Source organism: Mastomys coucha, unplaced genomic scaffold, assembly GCF_008632895.1.
Source record: "Mastomys coucha isolate ucsf_1 unplaced genomic scaffold, UCSF_Mcou_1 pScaffold11, whole genome shotgun sequence".
Lineage (NCBI taxonomy): Eukaryota > Metazoa > Chordata > Mammalia > Rodentia > Muridae > Mastomys > Mastomys coucha.
In genome coordinates this window covers 19,947,826-19,967,674 of record NW_022196893.1, presented here as the reverse complement: position 1 = coordinate 19,967,674, position 19,849 = coordinate 19,947,826, and the positions used below count along the sequence as shown (strand labels likewise).

Here is a 19,849-nt window from a genome sequence, read left to right as displayed (position 1 = left end):
CAGAAATCTGCCTGCCTCTGCCTCCCAAGTGCTGGGATTAAAGGCGTGCGCCATCACTGCCCAGCTAAAATAATGTTTTTAAAAGGTATTTACTTTTATTTTATGTCTGTGTTTTGCCTGCATGTATGCATGTGTGCCATGTCTGTGTTTTGCCTGCATGTATGCATGTGTGCCATGTCTGTGTTTTACCTGCATATATGCATGTGTGCCATGTCTGTGTTTTGCCTGCATGTATGCATGTGTACCATGTCTGTGTCTGGTGCCCTTGGAGTACAGAGGGGGGCTGGGGTTACAGATTGTTATAAGCTGCCATGTGGATGCTGGAAATCAAACCCAGGTCCTCTAGAAGAGCAGCCACTGCTCTTAAACCTCTGAACCATCTCTCCAGCCCTCAAACTAAAGTTGTGGCTTTTAAAAAAATATTTATTTTTATTTGTCTGTATATATGAGCATATATGTGTAGGTGCCCATGGAGGCCTGGCGTGGCAGGTTGCTGTGAAATGCCTAATATATATGCTGGGAACCACATTGCAGTCCTTCACAAGAGCAGGAAGTAATCCTACCCACTGGGCCATCGCTCCAGTCCTACACTAATGCTTTCCATCTCAAAGGACATACCCAACAGAGCAAAAAGATAACACAAAACAGAATACTTGCAAATAAGGTAAGGCACATAGCCAAAACACATAGAGCTCTCAGAACTCAATGACAACCCTCCTCCAACAAAACCAGGTAATGTGGGCCGAGAACCCGAGCAGCATCTCTGAAGCAGCACTGGAGTAAAAGCTGAATGCACAGCAGTGCCTACCGGCAATCTTAGCATTAGGGGCAGAGACAGCAGGCTCCTGGGAGGTAACAGGCCACCCAGCCTAAGTAAAGCAGCCAGCTTCAGCTGGGCATGGTGGCATGTATCTTTAATCCCACACATGCTTAATCCTGGCACGTGGGAAAGTAAGATTTGTAGGGACAGAGTTTCAGTTTTGCAAGATGGAAAGGTTCTAGAGATTGTTGGCTAAGAAAATAGGAATACACTTAACAGTATTGAACTTCACACTTAAAAATGGCTAGCACAGTGAAGTTTGCATCTCACCATGACCTTACAGCAAAGCTGGTATGACGACGCACACCTGTGACCCCATCACTTGATCTGAGTGTGAAGTCAGCTGGGCTACTATTTAGTGAGTAAAACATAACAGAAATAACACCAGACAAAGCTATACTAAGTTTTAAAAAAAAAAAATTACCTAATTTTATTTCATTGGTGTGAGGGTGTCAGATCCTGGAACTGGAGTTACAGGCAGTAGCAAGAGGCCATGTGGGTGCTGGGAATTGAACCGAGATCCTCTGGAAGAACAGTGACTGCTCTTAACTGCTGGGCCATCTTCTCCAGCCCAAGCTAGAATAATTACTTTCAGAATGGTATTTTAAGACATATATAATTTATCCTTTTGTCACTTATGACCTTATAAGAATCTTAAATATCGGGCTGGCAAGATGGCTCAGTGGGTATGAGCACTGCCTGCTCTTCCGAAGGTCCTGAGTTTGGATCCCAGCAACCACATGGTGGCTCACAACCATCTGTAATGAGATCTGATGCCCTCTTCTGGTGTGTCTGAAGACAGCTACAGTGAATTACGCCAGAGCGAGAGGAGCCGGCAAGCAGGGCCGGCAGAGGTCCTGAGTTCAATTCCCAGCAGCCACAGACATGATGGCTCACGGCTATCTGTACAGATTTCATACACATAAAATCTTTTAAAAAAAGAATCTTAAATATCAATAAGTAAAAAGGTCACAGCAGAATTTAAAAGGTATTATTTTACATATGTGTACCATATATGTGCCTGCTGCCTTCTGAGGTCATATAGAGTTATCAGATATTTTGGAATTGGAGCTACAGATGACTGTGAGCCGCCATGTGGGTGTTTGGGATTAAACTCAGACCCCCTGCAAGAGGAACAAATATTCTAAAACCAATGAGCCAGGGGCTGGAGAGATGGCTCAGCAGTTAAGAGCACTGACTGCTCTTCCAGAGGTCCTGAGTTCAATTCCCAGCAACCACATGGTGGCTCACAATCATCTGGAATGGGATCTGACTGTGACAGTGTACTCATAAAAACAAACAAACAAACAAACAAAACAAAAACAAAAAAAAAACCCTACTGAGTCAACTTTCCAACTCTCCACTTTTATTTTTATTTTTAAGACAAAGTCTCACTATGGAGACCAGACTGGCCTGGAACTCATAAGAAAGCTTCCTGTCTCTGCCTCCTGAGTGCTGAGATTAAAGGCGGTATCACCACACTAGGCTTCAGAATTTTTAAGCTGAGGAGGAAAAAACCAATAGCAAAAATAAGAAAAATGTGGAAACAACAGAAATAAAGGTAGAGAAAAAAATAAAACCCAACAAAGAGTGAGCTGATTTGACTAAACTGGATTAAATACGACACCAGTTGATTTTAAGAAAAACCTAAAATAAAATACAACGAATGGCTAGACATGGAGGCAAACCACTTTAATCAGAGTACTCAGAAGACAGAAGCAGATGGATCTTTGTGAGTTTGAGGCCAGCCTGCTCTTAACAGAGTGAGTTAAGCCCAGCCAGAGTTACATGGTGAAAACCTTGTCTCAAACAAACAAACAAACAAACAAACTACAATGAATAAAAATGAAATTCAAAGCCACCCCTCAGCACCCAACGCGAGCAAACAAAAGGTCCTAACAAAAATAGAAACGAGGGGGCTGGTAAGATGGCTCAGTGGTTAAGAGCACTGTCTGCTCTTCCAAAGGTCCTGAATTCAAATCCCAGCAACCACATGGTGGCTCACAACCATCTGTAATGAGATCTGATGCCCTCTTCTGGTGCATCTGAAGACAACTACAGTGTACTTATTTATAATAATAAATAAATCTTAAAAAAAAAAAATAGAAACGAGGGCCAGGCCTGGTGGTGGACTACTTTAGTCATGGCACCTGGGAGGTGGAGACAGCGATAGCTCGGTGAGATCAAGGTCAGTTCTTTCCAGGCCAGCCAGAGAGCCACAGAAGGATACTCTATCCAAAGAGATACATACCAAGCAAGCAAGCAAGCAAGCAAGCAAGCAACCAACCAACTAATAACAACAACAAAAAACCCAAAGCAAAACAAAACCAAAAACCCTAGGCTGTTAATTAGGCCTTAAGAAAAGTACTTTTTGTCAGATATGGTAGCTCAAGTCTATAATCAAAACATTTGGAAGGTGGAGCAGGAGAATGTAAATTCAAAGTCAGTTTTGACTATAGAGGAGCTCTGTGTCATGAGATCTCTCTCTCTCTCTCTCTCTCTCTCTCTCTCTCTCACACACACACACACACACAGAGTGTATGGTATAGGGAAGAAATGAAGAGATGAAGCAGATGGTCTGGGATACAGCAGCCTGAACCTGTGTCTTTATTAAAACAGAAGGCACAAAGGTTCAAAAAAAAAAAAAAAATACTAGTAGGAATTGTTGGTCAGGGGACTTCAGACTCCCAAAACAACACAGCCTATTTCTGTTGCCCACAGCTGCCTCCAAGAGGTTGAAGGTAAGCCCCTCCTGCTGAAGACAACACACACTGTGGACACAGGACTTGTAGGACTCAGGCCGGATCTGCCCTGAAAACCTCCTCCTTGAGGACTAGCTTTCACAGTAGCAGAGGGTGCTGTATAGGATGCCTGCCAGAGGAGGTAAGAAACCACAGTCCTACACAGTTCTGCCATCTATGAATCACAATGACCACCAAGGGAGATATTCCTAAAGGTGTGACAATGGTACTCCTATTTTGGTGGTAATCAACAGCTGTCTAAATAACGGACTGTTTAACAGAAGGGAACCCCACCAGCTTCCCAGGGCTAATGAGGTCATGGCCCTCAGAGGAGAACCTACTAGACCAGCATAATTCATAATACATTCTCAATATTCTCACCACTCATCAGAGAGGCTTCCCTTTGCAGCAGCAACAGTTATAGCAGACTTCAACTGCTCAAAATTCAGTCAGCTACTGGTCATGGAGTGCCCAGTCTTAACAGGAACATATACAACACAACTCATGCACATAAAGCTCAGGAGACATCGTGGAAGACAGGGCTGGAAAGACTGTAGGAGCCAGAGGACCAGAAAGTCTGCTGTGGGATCATGTCCTTTAGAAATGATAGGGAAGCTGTGTCCAAGGTAACTCAACAAATGGCTGTCTAGATAAGACCTATGACGTGTCAGCAGAAGTCATGCTTTTGTGGAAGAGGAAACCTCACTAAACCCTACCCTCGAGAGAGAACTACAAGCAACTTAAGGACTGCTGACAGTGGAAGAATCAGGATGAGCCCCCTAATTGGTTATCCAATACCAAGTGATCAGCATGGAATCATACACATATAAGCAAAGCTAAACTGGCTCAGCAGGCTATGTTTATGTATTTATACATATATATAACAATAAAAAGAAAAAGAGGTCGTGAACTTGAGAGGAAGCAAGGGGGAGCATGGAAAAGATAGGTGAGGGGTGAAAGGGAAGAAATGATGTAATAATGTTTTAACTTAAAAACTTAAGTAAACTAGGGTAGCAAGGAGTGACTGAAGACAACAGCTGGCAGTAGTGAGCAAGAGAGGGAGCCAGCCAGCCTGTGTGGTTTCTTAGTTCACCACAGGATGAGGAGTTGCTACAGGGATGGTGCCACAGAGGGTTTAGGTTCCTAGGGTGCTATACCGTCCCTGCTCAGGGCTGCTACTAAAGCAAAAAGCAGCATAGCTCATGTGGCCTGTGCATAATACACACTATGGTTTCTCCATATTCCTTGTGGAAAAGAGACCACAGCTTCCTTTGGGCCTGTTTTGTAAAATCTAGGGTGTTTAGTTCTACCCTAAGCATGCCATAAAACATCTGACAAATTCTGTTTGGTCCATCCAAAGCACAGGTGGGCACGAGGACATTCTGTCACCTGTGAGCAGAGGAAGCAGTGAACAAGGGCCAGGCCTGCCAGCAACATTGCAGCCAATCCACACAGGGAGGTGGTCCTCTCTGCTCAAACTGGGTGTGGATCACACTGTGTTCTAGACATACTGCCTTGTCCCCTTATGTTCTGAGGGCCTGAGAAAGAGCTTAGCAGATAACTCAACACTTAGAAACTACTGAAATGTGGCTAAACTGCAGTGATCTCTGATGATTCTCCACCATCTCTACGTCCATTGGAATATAAGATGAACTTTTTCACAGCAGAATCAGGGCTCTGCCCTGGACAGCTTCCAGGTCTCACTCTCTTTTCAGCTCTTCCAGTGGTCTATCCAGATCATCCTACCCAGCCGCTTCCCGGTGACCGTCTCCCTGTGACACAGCTCAATGCAATCTGAGTGGCTCTCATGTTGCCGAATGGCTGGCCCTGCTGACTCTCACAATGCACAGGCTCTGCAGACAAGCTAGACTGCCCACCTCCCATTGCTGTATGATCTCCTGGAACTCTGCCTGCCCGATGCACACCCACCAGTTTCAAGTGTCCAGAGAAGCCAGGCGTGGGGCTTCCACATGGAATCCTAGCACTAAGGAAACTGAGGGGAAAGGATTTTGAGTTCAAGGTCAGCTTGGGCTGGCCAGACTGTTACAAAGACAGAGGTGTGACTCAGTATGTAGAACACTTGCCACACATGCATGAAGTTCTTGGTTTGACCTCCAGCACTGGATAAACCAGGTATGGTGGTGCATGCATACAGACCTAGGACTTGGAGGCAGAAAGAGTGGGACTACAAGTTGAAGGTCATTCTGAGTTCTATGTCAAGTTCAAGCCAAACCTGGTACACGAGACTCTGTCTCAAAAAGCGAACAAAGCAAACCAAAACACAATACAACCAAACACCTGCCCGCGAGAAAGAAACTGGTGAGATATCACCCTGGGCCAAGTAAAGGCCCTGGCCCACAGGCACTGCTCCCCACTCCCAGTATGTGTGTCCCCTGGTCTCCGTGCACAACTTATAGTCTGCCATGTACTCCCAAGCCTGTTGGTGATCAAATCTGTATTTCCATCAGTTTCCCAGTGACTCTTAAATCCTCTGTATTAGGTAGAACATGGTAGTGCATGTCTTTAATCCCAGCACTCAGGAGGCAGAGGCAGGTGGACCTCTGTGTGTCCAGTGCCTGGCTAGTCTACAAAGTGGGTTCCAGGTAGTCAGAGCTACATAGTAAAATCCTGTGTGAAAAAAATCCCCTATATCCACTGGTATTTTTGGACTACATTCCACCAACTTGTACCTTTATTGTCAATGACACATGTGTGCACATACACACACACCCTATACATTTGGTCTATGTGGTACTGAAGACTGAATCCAGGGTCTTATACATGCTAGGCAAGTATTCTACTAATAAGCTGCATATTTAACATAAAATGCATCCTGGAAAATTTCATTTACCTTACCTTTTAGTATGTTTTGTAACGTACCAAGTCTAATGATTCCTTTGTCTAGTTCTCTCTGGCAATATTAAAAATTGAATTTAGGGTTATTGTCATTTTCTTTTGTAAAACATTTTGAACTGGCAGTAAAACTGTTGTCATAAAAAGCCTGTACTGATTTTTGTTTTGTTTTGTTTTTGTTTTTAAAGTCAGGATTTCTTCTTTGTGTAGCCCTGGCTGTCCTGAAAGTCATTCTGTAGATCAGGCTGGCCTTGAACTCAGAAATTTGTCTGCCTCTGCCTCCTGAGCTGGAATTAAAGGTGTGCACACCATTGTCTGGCTCACCTGTGGTGATTTTTTAAAAATTAGACTATATTAAATATAAATATACAGGCTAATTAGGGAAGAACTCACATAGACAATTAACTTCTATTTATGAGCACACCTTCATGTGCTCAAGTCAAGCTCTCTGCCTTGGCTGTACAGGAGCACTGTTATGCCTCACAAGGCTCATTTCCCTTCCACTCTAACTGACATGTGTCTTTCCTGATGTACTGGAGGCTTCTGAGGGTGGACAGAGCTCCCCAGGCCTTGAGGAGGGGAATCCTGGGGAAGCACTGACAAACAGGCTTAGAGAGGGTGCTCCAGAGTAGCACACAGGTCTTCAAAAACACTTCTTACAGATCCAGACACCGTTTTTTCTAAAGGTTTAGGGAGAAACTGAGGCAGCACTATGCTTGGAAGACCAGGCTGTTTGACACCATCTTTCCTTCTGGGTGTGACACCAATGCTGGATCCTAACTCCAGTTCTTTCCTTTTGGGAGGATGAATGTAAAACTCCATCTCTGGTTCTGACAACCAAATTCATAACACAAACTGCTTTTAGTGAATACCTGCATTTACTTTACCTTGTAAGCATCCACACCCTATTCTGTGAGGTCCTGTAGGAAGGAGACTTGTCCATGTCACCTCCTGACCTCTGGATCTGGGGTTCAGTGCCTGGCTGACTGGTTCTTGTGGGCTATCAGTAGATTCTGATCCTGACGGTGGGGCCAGCACTGTTTGGACAGTGCCTTACATCTCAGCCTTTCTAATTTGTATTTATCTTTATGTTTCATTATGTGTGCTGTGTGCATATGGTAATGTAAGTGCTCATGGAGGCTAAGGGCATCAGATGGAGAGCTGCAGTTACAGGTGCCACCTGATGTGAGTGTTGGGAATTTAACAGAGGTCTGCAAGAGTGAGACACACCCTAACCACTGACTCATCTCCAGCCCATCCCCCCAGACTTCTAATTCATACTTTGAGCTCTTGGATACTGGCCCCTCTCCTCTTGGAACCCATTATTTTTTTAATGTAAGCATCAAAGGATGCTGGCCTACAATATCCACTCTTAAGTCCTTTCTGCATAGAATCTCTGACAGGAGAGCTCAGCAGCAGCCCCTTCTTGCTGCCTTACACTTGAGAGACCAGCACCTGTCTTCCCCACCCTCAGGCTCATAGGGAATGCTTGGCTAATAATGTAGTACAGACAGGGGACACACAATATTGAGAATCACATAGGATGGTCCTTGAGCCAAACTGTTTCTTCTCCCCTTCCCTTCTTTTATCACCTGATGAAAGAAGTGCTTGGTGGTCAAGGCAGACTTACCCTCACTCCGTGGAAGATGAGAGGGAAGCCCTTTCTGGGGAGCTTCTCCCAGCCCAGCAGGGAAGTCACTACTTTGGGATCAGCACAGACCTCAAGTTCCCTATGGTAGAACAGGCGTGAGGGCAGTGCCAGCAGAGCCGAGTGGGACCTGTAGTTCTTCACAAGCTTTGTGACCTGTGGAGAAGTGGTAGGCATAGGCTACACAGAGTCAAAGCCATACGGTTCCTGTCCACATTATGCCCGTTGTCCTTGCAAAGCAAATTTGAAACTAACCACCTTAATGCTGACTCCATGGGGAAGCCTCCTGCTCCTGCCTGGTTCTCACTATTGACTTGCACTCTGATGCCAGACCTCAGATGACTCTGAACCTCAGAGAGGAATGAAGGCCTCTTTTGTGAGTCATCTTGGTCCTGACTGTTGAGTATCTCTGAGTGCATGCCTTTACATGAAGCCCTGTAAAGCTCTAACTTAGTGCTGAAGACAGAGTAAGAGCTGTTGTAACAGCCCCTGCATATCTTTGGTTATGGGGACGGCAGGCACCATTATCAGGAAAATGCTGTTCACCTCCAACTGCTCGGGAAGTTGGTTCAACACAAGCCTCTGTGCTTGTTCCTGGCTGTGATGGTCAAATGTCACTGTCGACTTGAGAAGACTTGGCATCACAGAGAAAACACAGCTCTAGGTGACTGCTGAAGGTTTCTAAAGAGGTTTATTAAGATGGGATGCCTCTGAATGTGGGATGGCACAGACTCATGGCAGAACTCCTGGACTAAATAAAAAAGAACATGGAGGAAGCCAGATGGGCACCAGCATTCATGCCTTTCTCTGCTTCCTCATGACAGATGCCTCATGCTATCATGCCTTCTCTGCCACGTCATATTATCTCCTCAAATGGTGAGCCCAAAGCCTTTGCCCTGAAAATACCTGACAGCTGTTCTCTAGGCAATTCTGTTAGAGCAACTGACATATAATTAGCAATTATACTGGCAAAATGCCTGCTAGCCTCAAAGCAATAACTACATTTTATTCCAAAAAATAAGAACGTGACCCCCTGTGAAGAGTCACACCAGCTCAGAATAGTACAGAGAACAAGGGAAAGAGGGGAAGCCATTTCTTTTTCAACAAAGAAACTGCATGTCCCAAAGTGCACAGGAGATGGATGAGGATGTATCTCATATGCTGCACAGTTCTCAGGTGTCCTCTCTGATCCAACCGATGCTGTGTTGCACCTCCTCTTGGGGCCTATGTGCATTCCTTTTCTACCCACGCAGTGTCTAGTCTGATGGTTTCCTTGACCTCTCACTTATGCCCAGAAGCTGTGCTCAACCACATGAACACCTTAGAGCAGCAGACTACAGGAAATAGTCCCCACATGTCTCAGGGCCAGGCCTTCTCTTCCTTCACATGAAGTTACATGCCATTTCCTGTTTTCCTACATTCATGGGAGTAAGGCAGATTTAACTTCTTACTGTCTTGAATTCCTAGTTTCCCCAGAATCTGCATTAAAGCTGCCTGGCATCCTTTGATCCAAACCAAAGCCCCTACAAGAGAGGAAGAGCAGGTACAGTGCTGTAAGAGTTGTCTGGAAAGTGGAGGAAGCCATGGGTCCCGCTTCCCCCCACTCCCCAGATGTCTATGGATCACTGCTGAGCATGCTTCATAAGGTGAGGGGAGCAAGGAGTGGGTGTGTGTTTGTGGTTGGGACACTTCCAGGTCTCCCATGCAGAGGTCTCAGCTCATATACGTGACTCATGAGGGGAGGTGAGGAGAGATGGGTGAGAGCAGTGTGGCAGAGGCCCTGCCAGCCTGGCTTCAGCACTGTCTGTTCCTGAATCTCTGCTCTTTTCCTATCTGTGGCAAAGCAGAGTCTGGAACTCACCAACAGGGGGTTGTATGCACCGCAAGCACCAAAGGCATTTTCGTCTCTCAGGTATGCTGGTCTGGACATCAGCCTCTCCAACATGGACACATTCAACCCGTAGGCCATAGCCAGCCTGGACTTGATGACTGGGCCAAGCTGCATGGGGTCTCCAGCAAGCACAATCTACAGCATATACAAGGATGCTGGATTAGTGGGGAGCAGACAGGCTTCTCTTGCCATAACAGTAGAAGAGCTTTGGGAATGGACAGGCAGGTGTCTGTCTCTGAATAGGTTTGGGGGTGGGCCTGTGCAGGCGGAGCGGGGGTGGGATGGGTGGCTTGTATACTCTGGTTATGTGGAATGAGCAAAAAGGCAGGAAAAACATGGCAAACACAGCTGGAATTGACAATGTCTTAGACAGAGAAGTGGGAGAGGAGATGACTTGAGACTCAGGCTCTTCCACTAAGCAGTGACTGCCAGTTTTTATCAGCCCTGGCACAGCAGCCAAGGTGCCCCTCCTGTTTATTTCTCAATGGAGCGAAAGCCTCAGGGATATATAGCCTGTGTTCTGGAGTTTTCTGCTGTTCCTGATCCTAGGAAACTACCCTTGGCTTTTTCCCCAGGCCTCACACACACTGACACTATGCTGACCACTCTCTTAAGTATTCTAGTTAGAGAGGTCCTTCTTCCCGCCGGAGGCTCTTCAAAGAGTACTTGTTTCATAGAGCCTAGTGATTGAAGGGAGGGATGCCAGGTGACCTCTCAGCTGGGGTACAGAGAGAAACATTCTCTAAGATAATAATCCATGTCACTGTACAAAGTATCAGAGAAGCTCAGTTTGGGATCTGCCAGGAATACACAGAGTTGGAGGGGCCAGGGGTCTGAGTGAGAAGCTCTAAGAAGCGTAATGGGAAGGACAGTCAGACTACAACAGGACGTGAGGCCGGTCCTCTCCTCTCCACCATGGGAGGAGCCCCCAAACCAGATACCTCAGCTGTTGACTCTGACAATGTGTCCTTTGTGTGTCCCCATGTCTACAATGGCTCTTAGCTTCTGTTCACACATGAGTAAATAATAACAAGCAAGGCTCTTTGTGACCTCCCAGAGTCTTGGGATCCTAGTACTTTTACTTAACCCCTCTAAGCCTGTGACCGTCACCAAGAGAAAACAGTAAGAGAGAAACACACTTAAGACACAGGCCTTACCTGGCCATTGATGTCTGAAATCAGTCCCAAAGGAATAAGGCATTCTGGTTCACTTGCCTGCCCTGCCTCGTCCACAAACACATGTGTGAAGTATCCAACTCTAGAGCCAAAAATGTCTCATGGTAATTCCATCATATTGTTTAGCATCTGCTTCCTAACATATACTGGCAAAGCTCTGTTCCGGGGTGTTCAGATCATAGTGGAGCATTCCAGGGAAGACAAGACTAAAAGGTATAGGTACTACTATGTGACTGGGGGTCACAGCTGCTGCAGGTCTGCTAGGACACTCACATGAATCCCTATCAGTGTTGGTATTCTGCAGCAGGATGTGTACTATTCTGAAGGACATGAAGGGGACAGTGGGAAGGTGGGTATGAACAAAGCCCGAGAGCCTCCTGGTAGCTTAGAGGTCTGGCACCTCATATCCCTTGCCCTTAGACCTGTACCCTCCCAGTCCAGCAGCCTCTTGGCCACATGTGGCTCTTGAGTACCTTATAGTAGCTGCTCTGAATAAGAAAATGTAGACTGGCTCATTAATGATTTCATACATATCAAAATGACATTATGGGGCCAGCAAGATGGCTCAGAGTGTAAGGTGCCCACCACTAAGCCTGAGGACCTAAATTCCATCCCTGGGTCCTATATGGTGGAAGGAGGGAACCAAGTCCCTTAAGGTGTCTTCTCACCTTTATTTATACTTACATACATTCAAAATAAAATAAAAATGTTAAATAGATTGTATTCATACTCTAAAAATAAAGAAAATAGGTAAAGACCATGAAATAATTTGCAATCTGCACGTGGCTCTCTCTGTTCTCAGATGCCTAGAGCTCAGGCCAGAAAACAAGGCACCTGAGGGCCTGAGTAGTCATCCTTACAGATACACCTGGCGGTGACTCTGCTCCTAGCTGCAGAGCTGTCTGTCCTAGGATCTCAGAAGTTGGGGTAGGCTCACCCTCAGGGACTCTTGCTTCTCCCCTTCTTCCTTTGCCTGCCCTGTGCTACCTCCTCTTCTTACCAAACATGCTCGCAGCTCCCTTGTTCACTAGTGTGAAGCTTCCTCCCTCAGTTTCTCTTCTGCTCTTGGGACATGTCCCTGGGAACCTCTCTCTGGTCCTCAGACCACCACAGTCTGCTTAACTCCCAGTATCATCACTTCTCCATCTTCTTGAGGAGCCACCACCAGTGGGCACCTGAGCTGCCCCACCCAGGACTAACTTCACAGAACCCAGCTCTTTGCTAAGTGGCCCGCCCCTCGTTGATCCTAGTCTTGGGAGTTAGGCCTCTCCTCCTGCCTCCACCATTCTCGCTTACCAGGCGCCAACTCTGAGGCTTCCTTCTTGTGCAAACGTGCTCAAGGCTCTCTTTCCACAGATCTTTACACGTTGCCCGCTTGCTTGTCCACTGCTGAGCTCTCTGAGTCTCTTGGGTCTCATCAGTAATCCTGTTCCTCAGAAGAGATGCTCCCACTGCCTCGTCCCTCTTACACAGTGACTGACACTTCATTCCCCAATCTCCATCTGGTCAACCTCCTCTGATGTATGTGATGCAAACTGCCTGGGTGACTCTGTCCCCCAAATGACATCTGGTGCTGTACTGCTAGTTTTGTGTGTCAACTTGACACAGGCTGGAGTTATCACAGAAGGGAGCTTCGGTTGGGGAAGTGCCTCCATGAAGTCCAGCTGTGGGGCACTTTCTCAACTAGTGATCAAGGGGGTAGGGCCCCTTGTGGGTGGTGCCATCTCTGGGCTGGAGGTCTTGGGCTCTATAAGAGAGCAGGCTGAGCAAGCCAGGGGAAGCAAGCCAGTAAGAAACATCTCTCCATGGTCTCTGCATCAGCTCCTGCTTCCTGACCTGCCTGAGTTCCAGTCCTGACTTCCTCTGGTGATCAACAGCCATGTGGAAGTGTAAGCGCAATAAACCCTTTCCTCCCCAACTTGCTTCTTGGTCATGATGTTTGTGCAGGAATAGAAACCCTGACTAAGACAGGTGCTTACCTCACTCCTATTTGGTAAAACAGTCCTGCACTGCTACATGTAGTGATTATTATCCTGAAGCGTGAGGCTCTCCAGATATCTTCTCCATCTCTGCAGTATGGTTTGATGGCATCAATAATAGTCTGGGGCAAAGAGGTTAGAGTTAGAAGCATTTCCTTACAGTGGACAAAACAAAAAGGCTGGGAGGAATTCTACGAAGTAATCTTGCTCTGTTGCTACTTCTCAGTGATGATGAATCATTCATGATTACCTTAAATTAAAATGGTCCACATTTACAGACTCTGCGGGCAAGAATATACTACACTATAGTACACTACACTACACTATACTACACTACACTACACTATACTACACTACACTACACTACACCACACCACACCACACTATACTACACTATATTATACTACACTACACTATACTACACTACACTATACTATACTATACTATACTACACTATACTCCTTTACGGCTGCTCAGAAAACAATAATATATTTAATATAATTAATATATTTTCTAGTCACAATTTCTTTTTTGAGCAATATTTTATTCAAAAGCAAACCAGGATCCTATAATTTTCCAAAAGAGGTAGCTGTAATCAATCAGTAAAACAGAACTGAAAAGGAACTGGAATACATTTGAAGAATTAAATGAAAGCATAGCATCAAAATTTAACAAACTAGGAATGTCCACAAAAGTACTGTTAATTCAGAGAGAGGGTGAGAATATAATAAAGTATCCAAGGATGAGAGCACACCATATAGCTGAGTTGTATCACAGGACAGAGCAATCTTTCCATACAACTTTTATGATCTTTTGGTGTCTGCCCAGCTATTGCCTCCTGCTCAAACCTACCCACTCGGTACTCTCCACGGAAGGATTCCAGTGCCCACCCCATGCCTGGGGCTCACCTCTTCAAATCTGCAGGTGGCATTCACCCGGACCATGGCAGCTGGCTTCAGCACCTTGCTCTCATGAAGTCGCAAGCACACAAGGTCAGCAGCACTGTTGGAAGGAGCGCAGACCAAAATCCGACTGTCCGGCAAAGCATAATGTACCTTCATTAAGAAATTAGAGACCGGGATCTTAACCATTGTTGCCACAGAGTAGAAACCATGAGGCTATGTCTAACACAGAGATTCCTTTATTGGGAATGCGGGCAGGGGCAGGGGCAGGGGCAGGGGCAGGTTTGGATGCTAATCCCTGAGCATCCCTGAGCAATGTCAAAGTGATCACTCTGATTTACTACCCACAGATGAGATGTGGAAGGTTCCATACCCTCTACCCACACATACACATAGGTAAAGAGAGAATGCAGGGCTATCCAAAGCCTTGTATGTGCTATATCCCAGCTCTGCTACCCATAACCCTCCACACACCTCCACAGACATCTCCATAGACAACACCAATATCACAAGCCCAGCTTGTGGCATAGCACAAAACACACATGGTGTGCTTGCTCATCCAGAATGACACTGTAGTACCATATCCACAGTCTTTTCATAGATTTAATGGTAACTATAGAAGGAGATGCCAACAGCTGCTGCAGAGTGGTGGCTTCACCCACTGTCCAGGCAGCTTCTTCAGTAAGGCTTCACAACAGAATCAAAGGTTTACTATTCTAGAAACAAAGTTTCTTCTTATACTTATAAACTTAAAATCCTAGTATGTAAAGAGACAATATTATAAGCTAGATCTCTCTCAAGTTCTTTACTAAGGTCTCTGAAGTTTAAACTGATACCTTTCCAGACACAAGCACTTCAGCACAGTCCCACAGCAACCAACACCACTGTCCTCACCTGCAAAACAGCCTCAATTATTGTCACAGTCTTCCCAGTTCCCGGAGGTCCAAAAAGGATATATGGGAGAGGCCGGCAGTCGCCGCTCAGGATCCTCCTCACTGCCAGCTTCTGGTTTTCATTGAGCACTGGGTTGAAGAACTCCTTATCTCTTGCTTTCGGAATCTGAACTTCATCCACTGCATTTCAAGTGGAAAGACAGTCTAGTCAGAGGCACAGAGCTTGGCATGGCAGCTTACAAGATGCCATAAAGGCCGAACACGACCTGACAGTGCCAACAACCTTCAGTGTGACCAAGAACAGGTTTCAGAAACATCTGACAGTGGTTTCTGAGGCAAAGTCAGGAAAAGTAACTTAGCTTTCTAATGGGGGAAAGGCATTTATAGCTCCAGCATCACCTAAAATATTACATTGAGGGTTATTTATCTGTTTATTTACTTTATGTATATGAGTACACTGTCGCTGTCTTCAGACACACCAGGAAAGGGCATCTTATCCCATTAGAGATGGTTGTGAGCCACCATGTGGTTGCTGGGAATTGAACTCAGGACCTCTGGAAGAACAGCCAGTGCTCTAACCACTGAGACATCTCTCTAGCCTCCCATACAGGGTTTTAAAAGCTTTTTTTTTTTTTTCTGGTGATTTTCCCCAAACATTTAAATTTGTTTTAAAAGTCAGCATACAAAACAAAAGCAGTAAGTTTCATGGTAGCACCTTCATGCGCACTTACTTGGTCTTGGTTGACTTTCTCCAGCCCAGTCCCCCACCCCTACACTTCTGCGCTCCCCATCTTCCCCTCCCCTCCCGCATTCTGCTTTCACTCACAGGTTTTCTCTAATCAGTTTTCTTCTCCCAGTGCCCCCTCATTCCTTCTCATAGTAGGTACCCTTTCTATCTTTATGCTGTATATCCCTACATACAGACATGTCTAATAGTTAAAATTTAAGATTTGTATGTAAGAGAGACCACTTGGTTCTTGTCTTTCCAAGCTTAGGAAACTTAATAATTTCCATTCTACAATTTTCCTGAAAAGGGCCACAATTTCATTTTTCTTTGTCTTAATAAAATTCTACTGTGTATATGTATTATACTTTATCAGTTCATCTGTTGATGGACATCTGGGTTGGTTCCACCTTTTAGCAACTATGACTAGTTTAACAGTAAGTATGGACTTGCAAGCATTTCTTGTATATTGATGTACATTTCTTGGGGTATGTATCCAGTAGTATAGCTGGATAATATAGTATTTCCTCTATTCTTTGTTTTTATGGAAAAGATCTGTTTTATATGTATGAGTGTTTGTCTGCATGTATGTCTATGTACCACATGCATGCCTGGTGCCTACAGAGGCCAGAAGAGGGTGTCAGATCCACTGGAAGTAAAGTTGTAGATGGTTGTGAGCTACCATGCTGGTGCTAGGAACTGAACCTGGGTCCTCTGGATAACAGCCATCTCCCCAGCCTTACTTTTAGTATTTATTTTTGAAACTTCTGGGACAGATTACTATCAGTAAATATGGGCTCTCCATCAGCATTGTTCGCCTGCCTTCTTGATGTTAGCCTCTCTCACTGGGGTGAGATAGAATTTTGAATAGTTTTAATTTGCATTTTTCTGATGGCTAAGGACATTGAACACCTTTCAAAATGTTTCCTTGGTATTTGTGTTTGTCAGTTAAAGGTGTTGATGCACATCAGGTGTGCTGACCTCTGCCTGTAGTTCTGGCTACTGAGGCTATGTGAGGCATCGCTTGAGTTTAAGACCAGCCTAGGTGTCTTTGCAACACTCTGACTAAAATATACAAAGTATACAACGATGTAAGAGCATACAGAACAGCCGAGCAATGGGGGTGTACGCCTTTAATCCCAGCACTTGGGAGGCCGAGGCAGACAGATTTCTGAGTTCGAGGCCAGCCTGGTCTACAGAGTGAATTCCAGGATAGCCAGGGCTACACACAGAAACCCTGTCTCAAAAAACCAAAAAATAAAAATAAAAAAGTAAAAAAGAGCATACATTACAATAATAATAAACAATCTTAAGTTTTTTTCTACAGTATCTAATCTAAACCATTAAGATATCCCTTGGGACCAAGCAGATGGGTCCTCAGCCTTTCCTGTGGACAATGTGTCACGACTGTGTCTCCAATCACAGTGTACTTCTCAAGGCACCTTCTGTCAAGTACAGGTTTCTTCAATCTTCTTCTCTGAGCCCTTTATACACACGTACCCATCTCACTAGTCTCTGCAGTAGAGGAAGCCTTCTCTGGCTGGTCTGTGGTACCCATGTGCCTTTCCTTTGTTGTGTGTCTAGTTTGGTCCTTCACTGTTTTCTTGTTCTGGAAATGATCATGAACAAAGTAGTTATAACATCAGTTTTGTGTTCCAAAGCTTACTTTGAAGAGCAGCATACACACCTACCAACATTCTGCTGTCACACTTAACAATTCTTTGAACAAGTCAGGTCTACCCCTTGAAGCATAATTCAAACACAAGACAGTTAATAAAAACCTGCCCAAAAGTTTGTTTTTCCTCTCAGCTCTTTGAAATATATATATAAATAAACTGAGTTTCATCATGGCAAAATTGAAACAAAGAGGGTAAGTTTCATTTGATGAATATACATCCCACCTCTTCCAAGGTTGGCTTAAACAGGGAAGGCTGACAACACAGCCTAGAGCTTAGTTCTGGTAGACAACCTTGGAAAGCCCTCTCCTGATGTCATCAAGACCTCTGCTATGCAGCATCTCCACACCTTCACAAGAACACAGAGAAACAGGACTGCCTGTCAACCATGTTCAAAGCCCATGCAAGCACTGGCTTTCCCAGTGTTTCTCCCCATTCCTGTCATATTGGTGCTGTAGAGGACAAGTGGTGTGGCTTTGGTCCACTTGCTTGGCCCTGTAATTATACTTGTCTGACCACAGTCTAGTAGTCCACTTTACTCTAAGGATGGGTGAGTATTCTTTTTCATAGGTATTTCTGGCCTTTTACACACACATATTGTAATATGTATTTCATGTATATATGAAATCTTTAATTAGATTTTTTAACTTATATATTAGGATGACTCGGTTAAATTTCTGAAAACAACAATGAAACTAGTTGGAATGTCAAGATTGCTTTGAAAGCATAGATTTCAGATTTGTGATGGGGAGATAGTTCAGTTAACAAAATACTTCCCATGTAGGCATGGGAACCTGAGTTCAATTCCTAAAACTCATGTCAAAAGCTAGACACGTTGACAAAACAATAAAACTAAACAATAACAACTGCAAAATGAGCCGTGGAGAGGCAAAACTATATTAGGAATTGTCTCAAAGGAATCCTAAAACCTGGAATCAGTAAGCTAGAGACTCTCAGGGCAGATGGGATGCTCCAGTCCAAGGCTAAAGGATGGGGACCAGTAGTAGGCTTGCTGCAGGTAGGAGTTTCAACAAGATGGCGGTTTGTCTCAAGCAAGGCTCAAGAACAGCCATGCTCCAGTTTGAGTCTGATGTCAGGAGAATGTGGCAGACACTGGCGGGAAGAGCCCTTTACTAGTGAGGGGGCTGGGAAGTTGGAGGGTCTGTCAGCCTGCTATCCTATTCAGGCCTCATACGCCCCCGGGGAGAGCGGCGTGCTTTTATCAACTTACAAGTTCAAATGTCAGTCTGGTCCACAAGACGAGATGCACCCAGAGTGAGGTTCACAGAGCTTCTGGGCACTCTTTGACTTAGTTAAGGTAACATGCAAAATTAATTACCATAAGAATATGCCCTTGCTCTCTGGACAGTGCTGTGTTCTCAAGAATCACATTTACCATTCTTGAAATTTGTATATGTATCCTGCCCTCAATCTGGCTTACGGTTTAGCATTTTATCCATCTTTTCAAAACCCCCTAGGTTTTTATGCTCTTGCTATGTAGCCTGGTCTAAGGTTACAGGCGTGCACACCGCACACGGCCCCAGTAAGCTTCTGTACTCTCTCTCTCTCTCTCTCTCTGCTCCTCCTTTTCTGAGATGCAAATAACAAGCATGTGAGGCCATTCGAAGTTGTTCTCAGTCTGGGCATGCCACTCACTTCAGAAAGAGAACTTAGTGTCTCTAAGATTATCAGGTAATGGTTAAGTTTATAAACTGATAGCCAAACAAACACACACAGTGATTAAGAAGTCAAGCATATGAAAAGACCCAGAAGCAGCTACTGCCTCCTCCCCAGCATGCCTGTCAAATTCAACCTTTGCAGAGGCATGAGCTTGTCTGTCTGTCCGTCTGTCTCTATTTTTCTTTTTTTTTCAAGACAGAGTTTCTCTGTGTAGCCCTGGCTGTCCTGGAACTCACTCTGTAGACCAGGCTAGTCTCAAACTCAAAATCTGCCTGCCCCTGCCTCCTAAGTGCTGGGATTAAAGGCGTGCGTCACCACCGCCCGGCTGGCTATCTGTCTCAGTACATCTATGTAATAGGTATGTTACCAGCTCTGATGCTTCCCTTTGTCTATGTCCTTAAGACACACACTGCATCGACCCAACTTCTGTTGTTCCTATCTTCCTTCCAGTGTTCTGTCAGGACTTAGGGTTTTATATGGCTGTCACTGTTTTTCTATATTCATGGCTACCCATGTGGTCACTTGTCTTTTCATGTGCCACTTTTTACTTCTGGGAGTAAATCGCCTCTGATTTTTATTTCCTTGACTTCAAAACTTGAAGCTCAGCCAGGCACAGTGGCACAGGTCTATAATCTTGATACCCAGCCAGGCACAGTGGCACAGGTCTATAATCTTGATCCCAGCCAGGCACAGTGGCACAGGTCTATAATCTTGATCCCAGCCAGGCACAATGGCACAGGTCTATAATCTTGATCCCAGCCAGGCACAGTGGCACAGGTCTATAATCTTGATACCCAGCAGGCCGAAGCAGGATGATTGCTTTGTTTTTCAAGACAGGTTGTCAGGCCAGTCCAGCCTCAAACTCAC

General features: G+C 45.1%; 1 protein-coding gene across 2 annotated transcripts in view; it reads right to left on the bottom strand.

Annotated features, from left to right (window-relative positions):
- Window positions 1–19,849, bottom strand: part of Mov10l1 (Mov10 like RISC complex RNA helicase 1) — a 68,515-nt gene that overhangs the window by 10,078 nt on the left and 38,588 nt on the right. Inside the window, exons 16-22 of one of the 2 annotated variants that reach the window (XM_031352465.1) lie at window positions 17,127–17,235; window positions 14,904–15,082; window positions 14,016–14,162; window positions 13,108–13,229; window positions 11,111–11,210; window positions 9,924–10,088; window positions 8,045–8,218 (exon numbers count right to left, since the gene is read on the bottom strand). In XM_031352465.1, the coding sequence (XP_031208325.1) occupies window positions 8,045–8,218; window positions 9,924–10,088; window positions 11,111–11,210; window positions 13,108–13,229; window positions 14,016–14,162; window positions 14,904–15,082; window positions 17,127–17,235 (996 nt within the window). Of the gene's footprint in view, window positions 1–8,044; window positions 8,219–9,923; window positions 10,089–11,110; window positions 11,211–13,107; window positions 13,230–14,015; window positions 14,163–14,903; window positions 15,083–17,126; window positions 17,238–19,849 lie in introns of both variants that reach the window. The other variant, XM_031352472.1, reaches the window with a different exon arrangement.